The sequence below is a fragment of the Mustela nigripes genome, chromosome 5 (genome assembly GCF_022355385.1).
Source record: "Mustela nigripes isolate SB6536 chromosome 5, MUSNIG.SB6536, whole genome shotgun sequence".
In the NCBI taxonomy this organism is placed as follows: domain Eukaryota; kingdom Metazoa; phylum Chordata; class Mammalia; order Carnivora; family Mustelidae; genus Mustela; species Mustela nigripes.
Window position 1 is genome coordinate 92,268,958 of NC_081561.1, and position 18,545 is coordinate 92,287,502.

Below are 18,545 nucleotides of genomic sequence, written 5' to 3' on the forward strand. Positions count from 1 at the left end.
CCATCACTCTGTCTAGTCAGTATATTTGGAACAGTCTAAAATAGCATATGTATTTACCAGAGAGATTTTCCTGTCACTTGAACACCTAGGGTCTGAGGAACTGTAAACAGTGGTTAGCAACTCTTTAAAATAGCATAGTTAAATTCATCATCAGGAAAAAGTGTTTACTTCTTGCATAGTACAGGGAATGCCTGTTTCTAATGAAATTATGGTTTCACACACATCTTTATCTATTCAGATATAACCACCTGAAAGCAAATTTGTATCAAAACGCATTTATTTTGGAGTGAATAAAATGGATAATACTAAAACACTTTATGATGCATATTACTGGTAATAAAGTATGGCCAAGCATTTAATAACCGCTTGACATGGAGGTGTTTTATACATTTTTATAATGTCATTTTTAGTTAGAGTCTATAAAATAGATTTTAGATTTTTGGGAAACCCGAAGACAAGAATTACGAGGCAGTATATGAGTATGAATATATATATGTTGCTACATATACCTAGGATTCTGGAGGAAATAAGAGTAGGGTAGCACATACAACACTAAAGAGTAGTTAAAGCAGAAGATAGCTATTATCCTGCTCTTTCTAGAATTTTAGTACAGCTGTTTCAATCTGTTGTAACAGCTTCCTTGGATACAGTAAGGATCCCAAAACTAAGGCAGGGAAGAGAGTGAATTAAAAACGGCTTTAAAGTATAAACTTCCTGTTATAGGATAAGTAAATCCTAGGGATATAATAATGCAGTGTGGTGACCACAGTTAGCAAGCCTGTATTGTGTAATTGAATGTTACCAGGCAGATCTTAAAAGTTCTCATCACAAGAGAAAAAAAATGTGTAACCATGTGCGGTGATAGATGTTAACCAAACTTACTGTGTTAATCATTTTGCAGTATATACTTACATCCAATCATTATGTTCTACACCTAAAACTAATATATTATATGTCAATTACATGTCAATTAAGACAGCTTTAACATTAAGATAGTCCTTAAGCCTACTTTATCTGAGTGTTTCAAAAAAATCAATGTGTAAGAATTATGACTTTGTTTTTGTTGTAAACGATACCAGAAAAACTGATCACTTAGGAATGTGAAACCTGCTTTATTTAGCACCTCAAATTCTTTTTTTTTTTTTTTTTTGCTTTTACTTTGTAAATATTTTAAGACAGCCTACAGCAGTAGTTAGATTAGATGGAAGAGGCAATTAAAAATGAATTATATTCCAAGGTGATCTTTCATTTATCAGAGTTAAGACAAGCACAGTGTTACAATTTTATGGTAGTAACAAGTCATTGTGCTTATTCTAGTTTCTTACTGCATTTTCAGAGGAAATACATCAACATTAAAACTTAGACATGATTTAGGTATATTGCTATCTATAAAGCAGAGAAAATACAGCAAAACTGTAGCTCACAGGATCCTTTTCATGAGTGACAGCTGGGGGTTCTATGTATTGCAAGGATTTTCTCTTTTAAACACAGTGATATTTACAATTTTTAACTGTTTTAATTGGGGACCATTCTAGAATATACAAATCTTTCCTTGCCTTAAACAAAACACATGAACTTACAAGCAACATTAAAAAAAAATTCTTGGCATTACTGTTGTAAGGAGAGAGTGACGAACTTTAAGAGCTTTAAGAGCTATCCACAGGCTTACACTGCATTTAAGCCAGTGTTTCTCAACATTTTTACATTATCAGCCCCAAAGAGCCCTGTTAGATCCCCATTCCCATGAAATTTTCATACCATGAGTATACTGTGTGTCTGTTTCTATACTTTATAGTTGTGCTTCATACATAAAAAGGGTAGATTTTTCCACTCCCCTCCCCAACCCTGCCCCATTGAAGAACCACTTCTCACCTCCATTGAGAGTGCATGGTCTAATGTCAGGCTCCGAGGCTCAGAGATGGTGAATGACATGTTCAAAGTCACATAGTGTGGCCAAGATGATATTTCTCTGTGCTAAGTTATGATAATGCTCTTCCTGCTCTGAGTTCTGAAGAATTGGTAGTAAATTTATTCAGACTGCCATGCTTTGTGAGATTTTCTGCTTTATTTTTAGTGTATGAATTTTATTGGGTGTCTTCCCATTGTCAGGCTCTGTGCTAATCCCTTTATTTAATCCTCAAACCATAAGAGACAGGCAGCGTGTTCATCAATGCTGTGTCAGTGAATCAACTGAAGCAGAGGAAAGTTAAGGAGTGCCCGAGATCATACAGCTCAAAAGAGCAGAGCTGAGACTGATATCCAAACCTTTATAACTGTGCTTTTGGGCTCTTACATCCTTTAAAAATAATTTGTTTTCTTCCTTTGTTATCAGAATGTCAGTGATGGCTGGTGACTGCTCTGTGTACCCACCTCTCGGATCTGTCTGTGATTCCACTTACTGTTTCTTATCTGTGTCGAGTTAAGAAATCAGATCTGATTAAAGATTGTACGGGGGCCTCTATTATGAATAATGCAGCATTCTTCACTATATGTCCGTTGTGCCCTCTACCGTGGTCACAAAGAGGCTGTCTATGAGGGCTCTCTTAATCTTCATATTCAGTATATGCGTCATTGGCAGCCAAATTGTGGGGGGGGGGGTCGGTAAAGGGTTATTATACTTGCTCATGGAATAATGTCATCGCAGCATAATGTGTGAAGTTTAATAACAGCTTTCAAAGGAAATGTTTTGTATGAATTGCAATTGGCCTAAGTAATTTGGCCATTCACAGCTACAGGGCCTCGTTCTCTTATCTCTGATGCCAAAATCCAATAGCTCTGATAACAGAAAACTTTGAATTGACATGAGGCTATTTATTATAGTCTTTATTTATCCTGCTTAGTATAAATAGCCTTGTTCCTAGCTGTAGAAATGTTAATATGTTTGCTGCCTCCATCCCTACTATGTGTAATATGTCATACAGATACATTCATAAGAATAACTTTTTATTGTGCAGAAAATTCTTAATTCTGAAACACAGTAGCTCCCAGCATGTTGGATTCTGCAAACAAAAGGCCCGTCTCTAACATTTTTAACTAACTGACGTACATTGACCCCTGCTCTTTTCGTCTGTGCAACGTTTTCCCCCTTGTATCTCTTAATGCCAGGTAACACATTTTTTAATGTAAACTGAGATGTATTGAAAGTTGAAAAGTGTTTGTAGTAACTTTTGAAGTGTGAATGCCTGATTTGGGTCTGAAGTGTTGGTTAACCCCGGAGTGCCTATGTATATGTATATGTCAGTGTACATGTATACACAACCTAGTTAACTATGTTGAGATATTGTAAAGGAAATGAGACAATGTAATTTTGTGCTATCAGGAATATCTTATACATTATTGATCACTATGTGGTGGGAAGATGAACAATTCTCTGTAGTGAATCTGCTCTCTTTATGATGCAGGGATATGCTGTGAGTCAGGTTGGACGTGGGGCTGAGGCAGGTTTGAACAGGATCACAGGTAACATCAGAATCCTGGTAGATGGGGCACAGAGCTTCCTGGGGGAACTTGAATTTTGCTGGGCAGTGATGACTGCCTGTCTGTGGTTTATAATAATAAATGTGTAGCGATGCTCATTGACTCAGAGGCAAGTAGAAGGAATGCAGATGGAAGATCCGAGGCAGGGGAGAGGAAGGGGTTGTAAAGGAGTGGACCCAGATACGGCTCCTAGTCCATGATCTGGTCTCAGACGTCCCTTCTGCTGGGTGCTGCAGTCCCTCACTGTGGCTTGGCAGGTGGACCTTGAGTTGACTTACAGACACTACTTAACTTTCAAGGGAGAGAGCAACTGTTAGAACCATCACGCAGTGACCATGGGCCTGGAGGTCAGTCTATGAACGTCATGGATAAATATCTGGTGCTTTGGAAGAGGAGGATTTTGCCTGGAAGGTGGGAGGACAATGGCCGGAAAACAGCAGTGAAAAGCAAGGAGGAGGACCCTTATTCCAATGACTACCTGCGGCATATAGGATCTGTGAGGAAAAAGAAAAAAGTGTCCTTGGAAGTTTTCAAGGGGAACTCATGGTCCTAAGGAAACCAATTTCACTTAGGATAAGGTGAAGGAGTTGATCTGTGGTCTGCTGATCATAGAACAGAGTTCTGGACATAACAGAAAAAGGTTTGGGGGGTGAAGTGGAGCAGATTGGGGAAGGCACGGAGTGGTATTAGCTACAGCCCTATATCTGTTGGCCAGGAAACACTGGGTATTTGGTAGTGATAGCTAAAAGGGAAATAGGATGTGGTAATGTACATTCTGCCATGGAAATAGCTCTGTGGTCTTACATATTTGCTTACTGACAGCAGCAGTTCTAGGGAGAGCTGCTCCTTTGGGTTATATAAGGTCAGGGGCAGGCATCAAGGAGTGGGTATGGGGCCGGTGGGGGCTTCTTTCTTGAGCTTCCCAGTTGGTGTGGCAATGGCAGCCTGGAACAGTCTCCATAAATCCCCTGGAGTGAATATTTAAGTGCTTGATCATGATGACCCAATCTCTGGGTCTCCTAAAGGACCACAGATTGTGCGGTGTATTTGCAGGTACTAATTCTTCATCAAATCAACTGCATTTCCCCAAAGTGTGATTTAATACATTTTTTAGCCAAATGTTATTTTATTTACTGACAGAATTACCTTGTGAAAACATCCATTGAAAAGCTTAAAGAATTATTTCATTGTAAGTTTTCTACATGCCACTCAAACTTCTGATGCCTGGAAGGTGGGAGTGTTGAGAAGTGTTCTCCTCTCAAAAGAGACAAGTATATTTAAATCTCATGTAACTGTAAAGATCACCTTTTAAGTATACCAAAATTTAGCAACACATATCTGTGGGTTTCTGAAGGTATTATTTTCCATTAAAATAGAAAGAAAAAAGAGGGGTGCCTTGGTGGCTCAGTTGGTTAAGCATCTGTCTTCAGCTTAGGTCATGATCTCAGGGTCCTGGGACCGAGTTCCACATTGGGCTCTCTGCTCATCAGAGAGTCTACTTCTCCCTGTCCACCTTTTGTGTTCTCTCACACTCTGTCTCTTTTTCTCTCTTTCTCAAATAAATAAATAAAATCTTAAAAAAAAAAAAAAGATACCTGGTTGCATTTACTCTGTTGACCAATTATAATAAGTACATGTGCACTGGATTAATAATATATCTTGTTGCTTAAAATATCAAGTATTATATAACATCTTTAAAATACCATTAAAAAAGTCACTTAGATGGGTGGCCACGTTCTGTTGTGCTACAAGATAACTATAAGCTATTTTGTAGAATATCAGCTGCTTTTACAGCAGAAATCTTTTAAAAAGCTGAAAGTTTATGTTTAAAAAATCCCAGTTCCCTTTAAGATAAACTATTATAAATCTGTCACCCATGGATTCCTCAAATCTTTCATGAGAAGCTATTTACATTTTCAGTGTGCACCATTTCTTGTCCCAAAGAATTCTATAGTCTGTTACTTTTGTTTCTTCAAGAAAAATTCTTGTTTCTGCTAACGTTACCCTTCTAAACTTCAAATATTGTTATCTTTTTTGCTTTCTGCCTATCCTTATTCTTTGATTTATAGGTTTAAAAAGATTTTAAAGAAATCTCTGCCTTTGTCTGGTAGCCACAATTCCCTAAACTTGATATCCCTCCGCCCACCTCCTATAACAGCGCTCCTACCCCTGTATTCTCCTATGATATTTCTCAGAACGTCCTCTGGCTTTCTGATCCTGAGATGTAGCAACCTGAACTGCCGGATATAAAGTCTTCCCTGAGAATTGCAGACAAATGGGAGTTCAGTGCCACATGTGATCTTGGGAACTGGCACACGAGTACTTCCCAGCCCCTGTCCTCATCTCTCCCCATCAGTAATATCTTATTAACATTCAGTGATTCTTTTTTTAAAACATTTTATTTATTTATTTATTTGACAAAGAGATTACAAGTGGGCAGAGAGGCAGGCAGGGAGAGATGGGGAAGCAGGCTCCCCGCTGAGCAGAGAGCCCGATGAGGGGCTCAATCCCAGGACCCTGAGATCATGATCTGAGCTGAAGGCAGAGACTTAACCCACTGAGCCACCCAGGCACCCCAACGTGCAGTGATTCTTGATGACTGTGGGATTCTTGATTTGAAGTGAGGGATGGAGGTGGGAGTGGAGAGTGAAGAGTGGAGCACGTTTTGTAATCTTGGTGATGGATTATGTGGTTTTCAAAGGACCCCTGGAGACTCTGAAATGGATCCTTTACTCCTCTAGTCCAAGCAACTTAGTTTAAGGATGGGAAAAAAAAAAAAAAAAGGGAGATTTGAAGTGATTTATCCCAAGCCATAGAACCAGTAAATGGCAGAGGTGGTAGAATTAGGTCATTTTCTTCTGAGAGCCATGTGCACATGGCTTAAAGGTAATTTATTAGCCTGTGCGGTAAAGTGTGCATACTCATTCCTGAACCTCTCATTTTGCAATTATTTTTGGCCTTATGGTTGTATAATAAATCATGGGAAATATTTTGAAAATGGATAAAAGAGTTTTGTAGTGTCCAGTATACCATACTCTAGCAATGGATCTAGTTTTAAGAGGACTAGCATGTGTGGTATGTTACGTTTAAGCTATATTCTATTTGAAATTCTGTATGAAATTATAGTTGAAAAATAAGACTATAAATGAATGTACATGATGATTATAAGGTTTTAAAATGTATATTATAATAATATGAAGATAGTTTGGACTGGTGTAAATAGAGTTTACTTTCTGTATTTGTTATTTTTAATAATTGATTGTATTCATGATTAAAAAAAATCTGACACCCAGATATATGTGAACTTGGAAAAATTCTCCAGGACCTTTATTACTAAACTGCACATTTGCATGATGTAGGCAAAATTAATTTCCCAATATTTCACTCATTTCATGTAGAAGATTAGGGAAAATATCATTTGTTGAGTATTTACAATATCTTGAAACATTTATGTATGTATACCTCACTTTGTTCTTAAAATATTGCAGGAAGGATTTTTTTTTTTAATTAGTTTATTCAGTACATACTTGAGTTCCTACTGTGTGTAGGCCCTGGGGGTACCAGGTGCACTGATGATTCAGAAACTTCAAACAGACAACCAGATAGTCCCTTTCGCTCATGATTGGAGATGGGCTGCAGTGGCAGAATGTCTTCCAAAGGTGGAGAGACTATCTTGGTTCATCTGAGTGGGCTTGATTGTTCCATGCCTCTTTAAAAGTGAAGGCAGAAGCAGTCAGGAGCCAAGGAATGTGGGTGACCTCCAGCCAGAAGCTGGAAATGACAAGGAGAAAGAACTCTCTAGAGCCTCCAGAAAAGAACACAGCCCTGCTGACAACTTGATTTCAGTCCAGTGAGCCCTGTTTCAGAAACTAACTGACAGAACTGTGAGATGATAAACTCAGGTTGCTCTAAGCCACGAGGTGGTGATTTGTGACAGCATGACCGGTGAATAGGGTAAGGGACATCATGCCGTGTGTGGGCAGAGGTGCCATAGAAGGTGTCTGCAACAAGTTTTGGAAGGAAGGTGAAAATTAATTAGGTTGGAAGGGGAAGGTTCCTGGGAATGGGGAGAGGGGAGGATGGATATTTAAGGTAGAAGAAGTAAAAAGTAGGAAAAAAATAAAACAAGATGAAATCAGAGATGGAGACAAACCATAAGAGATGCTTAATCTTAGGAAACAAACTGAGGGTTGCTAGAGGGCTGGGGGGTGGAGGGACAGGGTAACTGGGTAATGGACGTTAAGGAGGGCATGGGATGTAATAAGCACTGGGTATTATATGAGACTGATGAGTCACTGACCTCTACCTCTGAAACTGATAATTCCTTGTAATTAATTAATTGGATTTAAATTAAAAAATAAAAATTAAAGAAAAAAGTAAAGCTCTGGAGTGAGGATAAATAATTGCTTCATTTTTATAAGTAAATAACCCCATAGGATTCTCAGACATTACATCCTTTTGCTTCTAGTCTGGGCATTCTTAAGGTTTAATAGAGCTAATCTATAATGATCTGCTTTTACTTTAGCTGTTTGCCACATAACCTATTTTATACATATGAATAGTCTTAAAAATAAATGGTACAGATTGTGTAAAATTAAAGTGTTTGACTATACCAGATTTCATAGTCATTAATTTTAAGTGAGTGTTAAGAGTTGCCTATTGTTGATTAATTGCATGTGTATACTCATTTAATTTTTTGCTTTTAGTTATCTTTTTAGCACAACCTTTTTGTTTATTCTTAATACTCTTTTTTTCAGTTGATGTTTTAAAACTTGAAAACACCGGGGCGCCTGGGTGGCTCAGTGGGTTAAGCCTCTGCCTTCGGCTCAGGTCATGATCCCAGGGTCGTGGGATCAAGCCTTGCATTGGGCTCTCTGCTTGGTGGGGAGCCTGCTTCACCTCTCTCTCTGCCTGACTCTCTGCCTACTTGTGATCTCTCTCTGTCAAATAAATAAATTTTTAAAAAATCTTAAAAAAAAATTGAAAACATGGGTGGGGTTAGGTGGAAGATAGAACACCAGCCCCCACCACTAACCACCCAAATTCTAGTGGGTAACTTCTAGATTTTAGAAAGTAAAGAAATCCATATATATTATTTAAAAAATTAGAAGTACTTAAAGGTTTATTACGGAATATACTGGTTCTCTCACTACTCACCACAGTCTCCATCCCTAGGGGCAACTACTTTTTCTTATTTTGGCTTTTCCTTATGTCATTTATACATTCTACATAAAATGAGTATCCTATTATCTTCCAAAGCATCAGTATTAGACATTGTCTATGGATATCCTGTTCTGGTAAACATACAGGTTTCTCATGCTACCATTTTCTTTCCTTCCTCATCATTGAATTTTTTTTCACTTTTTTAAAATGTTTTTTGCTATGGTAAAATACACATAACAAAAAATTTACCATCTTCACTATTTTTAAGTATACAATTCATTGGTATTAAATATTCATGTTGCTGTGCTATCATCACCACTGTCCATCCCTGTAATGCTTTTCATCTTGCAGAGTGAAAACTTTGTGCTCATTAGATGATAGCTCCCTATTCTTTCTTTTCCCCACCCCTGGCAACCACCATTCTACTCTCTGTCTTTATGAATTTGACTACTCTAAGTACCTCATATAAGTGGAATCATACAGTATTTGTATGTTTGTAACTAGCTTATTTCACTTGGTATAATGTGCTCAAGGTTCATCCATGTTGTAGCAGATGTCAGAATTTCTTTCCTTTTTAAGTCTGAATAATATTCCACTGTATGTGTGTATTACATTTCTAATCCATAGATCTATTGATGCACACTTGGTTTGCTTCCACATTTTACCTATTGTGAATAATGCTGCTATGAATGTGGGTACACAAATACCATGTCAAGACCCCGTTTTCAGGTTTTTTTTGGATGTGTGCTCAAAAGTGGAATGGTAGATCATATGTTAATTCTATTTTTAATTTTTTGAGGAATCACTAGACTGTTTTCTAGAGTGGCTATACCATCTTATTGCCGAATTTTTAGATAAACAGGTATGCAGTATTGACATTGTTATGTGTGTCTAAACATCATTACCAGCCAAGCACTGAAGTTTATTATAATTTTGCTTCCTCTCTGTTTTTTCACCTGAAGTTAGCAATTGCCTTGCTTTTATGTACTTAGGTTTCTTTGCACCTGTTACTAATTTTCACATTTGCCAAAGGTCTGACGGTATAATTTACCACAAAGCAATCACAGTCTGACGGTATAATTTACCACAAAGCAATCACAGTAAGCAGTCTATCACTTCTAATATTTTTTCTTAGACACAGTTTTTCTGTAGGCATACTTTACAGGCCTGCTGCAGAGCCACAATCTTAAGGATAATCTGTGCTTTTCTCCTGGTTTAGAATCCCTGTTTCCTGGATTTCATGTGTGTTTGTTTGTTTGTTTTTATTTGTTTTTATTTTCTCTTTTGGGTTATTTCCTTGTTTTTTTCAGAGTGTATCCTTCATTAGTTTTGTGAAGTTAAAATAAGAAAGCATAGCAGTTGAACGGTGATGACAGCCCTCACCTGGTTCAATGCACCACAGTCTCTTCTGAGATCTCTTTTTACCATTAGCCTGGGGCCTGTTTGCTTCTCCCTCTCTTGGATCTCTTGTTTTTATGCTTCTCCTATCTCTTTATTTTGTTCCTTGATTTACAAACTGATTTTTGTGGAGGTCATCTCTTAGTAGCTTCTTGAAAACTGGTATTTGGGAGGTAAGTTTAAAGACATTTTAAATAGATTGTTATTATTCTGTAAATACTTATTATAAAATTGGAATAAGGACTCTGAAATATGGAGATATGTAAGACTGCTTCTGCCATAGTGAATCTGTGGAACAGAAGAACAGAAAACAAAGCCATATAATACCGTCAACATAAAATTTAAGCATGTAACAATCCAAGGGCTATTCCAGGGAACATGTGATTAATTTCTATATAAAGAGGAGTAATGACCTTTTATGAACTCAGAGAAAGGAAATCTAATTGGTCTGGGATGTTCTAAAGAAGGTAGACCTTAACTCTAAGGATCTGTAGGATTTTGGTAAGTGGAGGTGGTCAGAAGGGCAATTTTCTTTTAAGATTTTATTTATTTATTTGACACATAGAGAGAGAGATCACAAATAGGCAAAGAGGCAGGCAGAGAGAGAGAGGGGGAAGCAGGCTCCCTGCAGAGCTGAGAGCCCGATGCGGGGCTCGATCCTAGGACCCTGAGATCATAACCCGCGCTGAAGGCAGAGGCTTAACCCACTGAGCCACCCAGATGCCCCAAAAGGGCATTTTTATGTGTACATGAAGTTTTTGCGTGGGTTCAGCCTTAAGACTATCCCAGAGAAAAAGGAACATATCGTGATGACCTGAACAGAGTATTGGACAGAACTGGGGGATAGGCTAGAAAAGTGAACTAGTGATAGATTATGGAGGACATTGAGATTCAGGAAAAGCAATTTGGGTTTATTCTGTAGTCAGCCAAACACTACTGGAGGTTTTTTTAGTAGCTAAAGGCTCAGGTGAAGTTGGTGGCTTATGAATAGAAACAGATAGCTTTCATGTCTGGCTTTTTTTCACTTAGCAGAACACATTTGAGATTCCTTCCATGTTGTTGCATCTGTCAGCAGTTGACTGTTGAGTAATACTCCATCATAGACAGCACACACCACAGCTGATCTGTTTACTGCTTGATGACATCTGGGTTATTACCTGTTTGGGACTATTATGAATAAAGAATTTCATATGGATTTTTTGTGAGTGTGTGATTTCATTTCTTTTGAGTAAATACTGAGGAGTAGGATTGCTGGATTGTTCTTGAGTACATGGTTAACTTTATTGTTATTATTTTTTTAACTTTATTTATTTATTTGACATAGAGAGAGATCACAAGTAGGCAGAGAGGCAGGCAGAGAGAGAGGGGGAAGCAGGCTCCCTGCTGAGCAGAGAGCCCATGCAGGGCTCCATCCAAGGACCCTGAGACCATGACCCAAGCCGAAGGCAGAGGCTTAACCTACTGAGCCACCCAGGCTCTACCCATGGTTAACTTTATAAAAAAAATCTTCCAAGCTGGTTCTTAATGGTGGTACCGTTTTACACTCCCTCTTGCAAATGTAGGAGAGTGGCAATTACTCTGTATTCTCAACAGCACTTGGTGCAGTCATTTTCTTAAAGCTATTCTAATATGGAGTGATGTCTCATTGTGGTTTGAATTTACATTTCTCTGATGATTAATGATGCGGAGTATCTTTTCATGTGCTTATTTGTCATCCATATATCTTCTATGATGATCTGTATTTAAATATTTTACCTACTGTGTTTGTTGTTGTATGTAGAAGATATGTGTTCATTATAAATTCAAAGAATACAGAAAAAGTACAATTGGAAAGTAAACCACCTTAAGTCCCAGCACCTAGAAATAACTTTTAATGTTAACATTCCAGACATTTGTCCTTTTATCTATATATATACATATATATGTATATATATGCAGACCTGTATATAAGACAGGTGGATGGATGTGTGATGTACAGATAGATGAATGGGTGAACTAGAAAATATATATAAATATATATAAATGAGATCATATTACACATGCTGACTTTTCATTGTGATATAGTTCATATACCTTGAAATTAACCCTTTTAAAGTGTACAACTCAGAGGTTTTTAGTACATTCACCATGTAGTGCAGTCATCACAATACTCTTAATTTCAGAACATTGTATCGTCCCAAAAAGAAACCAATTACCCAATTATCAGTCAGTCCCCATTGCCTTCCACTCCAGTCCTAGGTAACAACTAATCTCTTTTCTCTCTGTGTAGATTTACCTCTTTTGGACACTTCATATAAATATGAATGGATTCATACAATATGTGGCCTTTTGTGTCTTGTTTCTCTCACTTAGCATGTTTTCAAGGTTCATACATGTAATAACAATTATTAGTACTTTATTCCTTTTTATGGTTGAGTAATTCGTGTATGGCTATACTATATTTTATCTATCCATTTCTTTATCAGTGGACATTTGGGTTGATTGTATTATTTGGCTATAATAAGTAATGATGCTCTCTGAAAACTTGTATACAAGTTTTTGTGTAGATACATGTTTTCAATTCCCTTGGGTTTAAACACCCTAGGGTGAATTGTTAGTCTTCAATTTTAATTTTTGTTGTTACTGTTGTTGTTTTGAGAAAAAGAGAGAGAGAGAGTGACACAGGGAGGGATAGAGGGGGAGAGAGAGAATCTTAACTAGGCTCCATGCCCAGCGCAGAGCCCTATGTGGGACTCAATATCATGACCTGAGCCGAAACCAAGTCAGATGCCTAACTGACCGAGTCACCCAGGTGCACCTAAAATTGTTTGTTTTCTTCTTTTGAAGCTAGCTTTGAGGTCTATAAAGTTTTAAAATTTGAAATTTACATGTATGTGTATCTCTTAAATCATACAACTCCGTATTTCTGTGTATTAATTTTGATGTAGAGTTAATGAAGGTTTTATAAAAGCTTGATTGTCCATTGTTTTTCAGATATATTAGTAAATCAGCTTAAAGAACCAATTTGTATTGATCTGAGTTGTTTTAAATTACGTAAAGTAAGCCCTTTACATTATTTTCATTTTATCTTAAGTATTTCTTCTGATTTTACTGCTTCCTAGAATTCATTTAGTTATTCATTGCATGAATATTTAGTGATATTTCCTCTGAGTGTGAGGCACTATATGAAGATACTGAAATAAAACATTGGGGGATAACAGTATACAGTTTGGCGTTGCAAAAATGGAGTCATAATTATTTTATGATATGGATGTGATTTTGTTAATATTTATATGTCTCTTCTCACTATTCACATTACTCCCCCCATGAAGGATTATTCAAGACACATACTCAAATCAATGTCCCAGTTACATTAGGTCCTTAAATTGATAAAGGCTCCTTGGAGGCTGTCTGTTTGTTGGTGTGCGTGATGTAGACTGTCCCACAGTAAGTAATAGAGACGTGCCTGTCGTGTTGTTCCTTGCAGCATTGCTGACAGGCAGAGTGCCTTGGAAGCGGAGTTGAGGACAGTGCAGGCCTCTCGCCGGGATCTGGAGAACTTCCTAAAGTGGATACAAGAAGCAGAAACCACAGTTAACGTGCTTGCGGATGCCTCTCAGCGGGAGAATGCTCTTCAGGACACTGTGCTGGCGAGGGAGCTCACACAGCAGCTGCAGGCAAGTGCGCGGGGCCCTGCACCCAGCATTTTTAGTTCCATGGTGCTCTTCTGATGCAGTGACATGCAAACTGATTACCGTTCAAGGGTGAGGTTGTTACTTCATTCGGTTATGAGATCCGTACTCCCCTGTGAAACACTGGTTTCTGGAAATAAGATTTCTAAAATATTTTACTTAGTAAGAGTGGAAAAACACCTTGTTTTATGGAAATAATAATTGTTTATTTAGACTTACAGGCTCATAGCTGTTCTGTTTTTGTCATTTTAAGCCCTGTGACACAGCCTTATTGAATCCTAAATTATAAGGGCATTTCCTTTTAATATGAAGTTGTTCCTTTCTCCATTTATTATAACATACTTAGTATAAAAGCTGCAAAGGCTCTGTGGCTTAATTTACAACTAAGAACATTGGGCTTGGAGGTATTACTTTTATGTCTTTAGCTTGATAGCTGTGATTGTACATGCAGTCTGAGATTCAGATTTTTCTGCTCTGCGAAATGTGCTAACACAAAACCTTTCCTCTACAAAAATGTATGAGGAATCGCACGTAGCATGACTGTCCTCTTGCCCTGCCCCCAAGGACAACTGCGTTAGTGCCCTTGAAGTTACCGTCTTTGTGCAGAATGACCTTGTCTTGCCAGTCACAGACCTTATCCTTTAAAACTTGGTTTTAAAACTGATTTTAATGGCACAGTTCCCTTGTCTACCACAGTTTCATGTCTACTTACTTCTATCTGCCTTGTCATTCACACATCATTTTGACTGTTATTATTTCTGAAATGCCTTTGAGCTCATGACCCAATGTCATGTCTTCTCCTGTCCCAGCCAATCACATGACTCCTCAAGGGCAGAAATTACGTTACTCCGCACTGTTGCCTATGCGATGCTGTGTGTGCACATTCTGGGTAGATACTGACTGTTGCCCATGGACCCTAATTTTGCCATTATGAAATTCAGTGTGATGACCTTTTTTGAGTCCTTTCTCGGAATTCTCTTCTCTTGAAACTCAGGGTGTTCACAAGTATGTAGATCTGGATAGAGGGTGTAGTAGCTTTCTTAGAACTACTCCTATTCTTATGAATTATTTTTAAGTTTAAAACTGTTTTCACATAAAAAGTACCAAAAAAAATTTTTTAAAGGACCTTTTGAGAATAGACTTATCTGTAACGTGTTCCCATGTATCCGGGCTATTTGGGGTGTTGTATGGTGGAGTCCTCGAGATTAATTCAGTGAAAATCTGTGTTTACTTATATCACTTCTTCTTATTCATTGCATAATATATTTGTGACTTGGTAATGAGGGTGACCCAAACAGGTATGGAGGTTAAATATGTGCTTTTGTCTCATCATCTAGAATCTCGGGAGGGTACTGTCCATGTTATCTGAAGAAATATTTAGCTATCATCTCATTTTCAGGGGGTTAGAGAGGGCTCTAAATGTGGGCCAATGCTAGAATGGATTATTTTTTATGATTTAAACAACTGGAAGCCTGACCTATAAATGCTCACAGATGCTTAACTTTACGTAATGGTGTTAAACTCAGAAGATACCCAGGCTGTGCATTTGAGGAGGCAACAGTTTTTAGACAATGAGCAAAGGAGGTGTGGAATGAACGTGATGTGAGCATCAGCAAAATGCAGACTTGTTTGAGGGTTTAATAATGTCTTCTGGCACATTTTATCTTGGGATATATCCTTACCATAGCCAAAATTCTTCGCAATATTTCGTGAGTAGCAAAACTGTAGAAATAAATGTAAATGAAGATGTTTAAAATCTTTCTAAATAAAAATAACTAGCACAAGATTCCTTGTCTTATGGCAACCAGCACCACAAAGAAAGGTTACTGACTAAAATAATAAAGCACGTTATGACATGCATGGTAAATGCCTCTCAAAAATAGTTGCTGAGATTTAATGTTGTGGCTCATAAGAAGTATTAAAGAAGGCATTTATTAAGAGCCTATTTCAGTTTGTTTGTCTAAAGATAAACACATGCGTTTGCTTTTATTTAGGATATTTCCCATTATGGTAATTTGCATGATTTTTCACTGCCTTGCTCCTTTTAAAAAAGGATCTTAATTTTAAAACGTTCTCCTCATTTTATTAAAAAAAAATCCTATGGCTTAATGTTTGGCACTTTATATGCAGATGAGTTAGAGATGTGTTGGTACCCTTTGCTGCGTATTTCTGAGACAAGAGAATTTAAGTTATCCCATGACTTTTTGTATTAATGACGCCTCCATTTGTGTGAATGAACAGATAGTTACAATGAATGGCATGTCTGGGAATGGAAAGATGTCTGTCGAAGAAAATGAATGTACAAATAAGAGTGTGTGAAATTAAAAAATAAATCTTCTGGTGACGTGGTGGTGGGCGTGCGGGGGGGGGCAGTTTGTGGAACTGCTCATGTGACACACTCACTGGTGGCACTTGCTCCCTTTGTATCTTATGACAGCTGGAGGCAGAGCCCTAGGAACATTTCATGAAGAGGAAGAAGTCTAGTCTGTATTCAGTTTAGGGTGACTATGAGTAAGTTTTTGCTAAAGGGTAGTTTGGAAGCACCGTGGAAGACGAAGATTAATTTCTGGGAGTGTGCTAGGATATATGCCATTTCCGTGAAGGATGGATGATGATTTGGATTTATGTATTTATGTTTTACTGCCTGACTGCAAGGCATTTAGGCTTTCCTCCTCAGCAGAGTTGGTAAGAGAAAACCCAGTCCTTTGGAAAGAGAAGCTCTGGAATTTCTGAGTGATCCAGATCATAGAGGGTCTCGTTTGATTTGCTCAGTATTTTGCATTTTAACCTGGTAGCAACAGGGAGAAGTCATTAAAGAAGAGTGAGCAAGGGAGTGATACAATGGGATTTGTGTTTTATTAGGAATCCAGCTGATGTGTGAGGAATGGATTTGGGCTGGGCAAAGCTTCCAATAGGTTGTGTAGACTGCTAAGATCATCTTGCAGCCATCTGGTGAGAGGGGATAATGACCCAAAATGAGGCAGTCACAGGGGGGGAATAGACATACCAACTTGATAGCATGGGTAGACAAGGGAAGCGTAGAGACTAAGAAGATTGCCTGGCGGGATTAGAGGCTGAGATTGGGCATATAGGGAAGGAGCAACTCAGGGAGGTGGTGCCAGTTAGTGTGGAGTGTGTAGGAATGACTGATTTCATTTTGATAATGTTGAAATAAGGCATTTGGGTAACATCCAGGAGAAGCTTCTGTGCCCTTGTCACTGTGGATCTGTTGATCTGTTGTTAGGTAAGGGAATTTGACTCAAGTACAGAAACTTTTTTTTTTTTTTTTTTAAGGAAAGCCTATTATTGTTTTCCCTCTCAGTTTATCTGTTGGTTCAGTTGCATTTATTCTGAATTTCCTTGTCTACTTTCTAGGATATTGTTATCATTTTAATTATACTGCAAAATAGAAGCTTTAGAGTTTAGCAGGAACCAGTGAATTGAGATGATCTGATTCTTTCCTGGACAAAAGCCCGCTGCTCGGCTGCCCTCCTGGGGGTGGTTTTATCATGGGTAGCTGTTTTTGCTCTCGCACAGGATGTGTTTGCGGGTTGTTGTATTTTCATCTCCCGAGTGCTCTTTCAGCCTGACTTTCCTCCTCTCAGTCCATAGATGTGGGTTTTGATTGTCAGATTGTTGCTGCTCTTGTACCTACCTCCAGAGCCAGCAGGGTGCTTGGCAGGTAATACCTCTATTGTATAAGCTTCCCCTGCTGGTTCAGGGACAGGCATTATAGCTTCATATATTTTTTTTTATAGCAGCTTTATTGACCTATAATTCACATTCCACACAAGCTACCACTTAAAGTATACAATTTAGTTGTTTTCTAACGTGTGTATTCACAGAATTGTGCAACAATCACCACAATCAAATAGAACATTTTATCCTCCCACCAAAGTAACCACATAAGGCTTTGCTGTTAGTCCCCCCTTTACCAGCTCCCCAAACCCGTACACCGAAATAATCACAAATCTACTGTTTGTGTCTATATTTTTGCCTATTAACTTAATGTTTTTAATTACATCAATGACTGCCTCTTCCGATTTTGGCTTTGTGCAGATATTTTGAGCTTCTCCAGAGGGAGGCAGTGTAGGTTCTCATTATAGGCTTGCAGGGAAAAAAAAAAAAACCAGAAGCAGAAGCAGCAAAATACACAAAAACCCTGCTTGATAAACACAACTGTATGAGACCTAGTATAGGACTTTCTATCACACCAACATGAAGGACCGAGAAGGCAGACGAAGTAAAAGAAGAGAAACAAATACTTCCAGGACTGCATTTCTTTTAAAGAATCCTGACAATAGTAGAGAAATAGCAGCCTTACCTGGGCTATTAGTTTGAGCAGGACACTGATAATGAGAAACACCTGGTTTCTATTTCTGGCTGTGCCCTTTGACCCAGTCCTTTAATCATTCTGGGTTATTTTGCTTACTCCCTAAGCATACTTTACTCCAACTGATACTTGTAATAGTATTCAAGCCACAGTAGAAGACACATCTCACATATGCATATACAAATAAAACCCCCCAAATCTGTCCCTGGTTTTTATATCATATTATCTTGTTTTATGTTTCTTACTTACAAAATTAAGACAGCATTATAGCAAATAAGATGAGATCACGAAGATGCTGTCTAAGGGGAAATGTGGCAATTGGAATGTTAGTAGTCAGTTACAGACTTTTTTTTTTCTTTTTTGTATTTTATTAAGTTCACTGTTTCAAAAGAGAAGTCCTAACCTAACATTAGAAATTCGATTTCTCATGACTTTTCTTGCCTGCGAGCCCATGGACAACCCTGTTTTTAGGGTGTCCTAGGTAGAGCCACACACCCCCTGCA

General features: G+C 38.1%; 1 protein-coding gene across 5 annotated transcripts in view; it reads left to right on the plus strand.

Moving 5' to 3' along the window:
- UTRN (utrophin) overlaps positions 1 to 18,545 on the plus strand; it is a 501,914-nt gene that overhangs the window by 253,301 nt on the left and 230,068 nt on the right. For all 5 annotated transcript variants that reach the window (XM_059400879.1, XM_059400881.1, XM_059400882.1 and 2 more), the window contains one exon: positions 13,505 to 13,694. In XM_059400879.1, the coding sequence (XP_059256862.1) occupies positions 13,505 to 13,694 (190 nt within the window). The remainder of the gene's footprint in view (positions 1 to 13,504; positions 13,695 to 18,545) is intronic.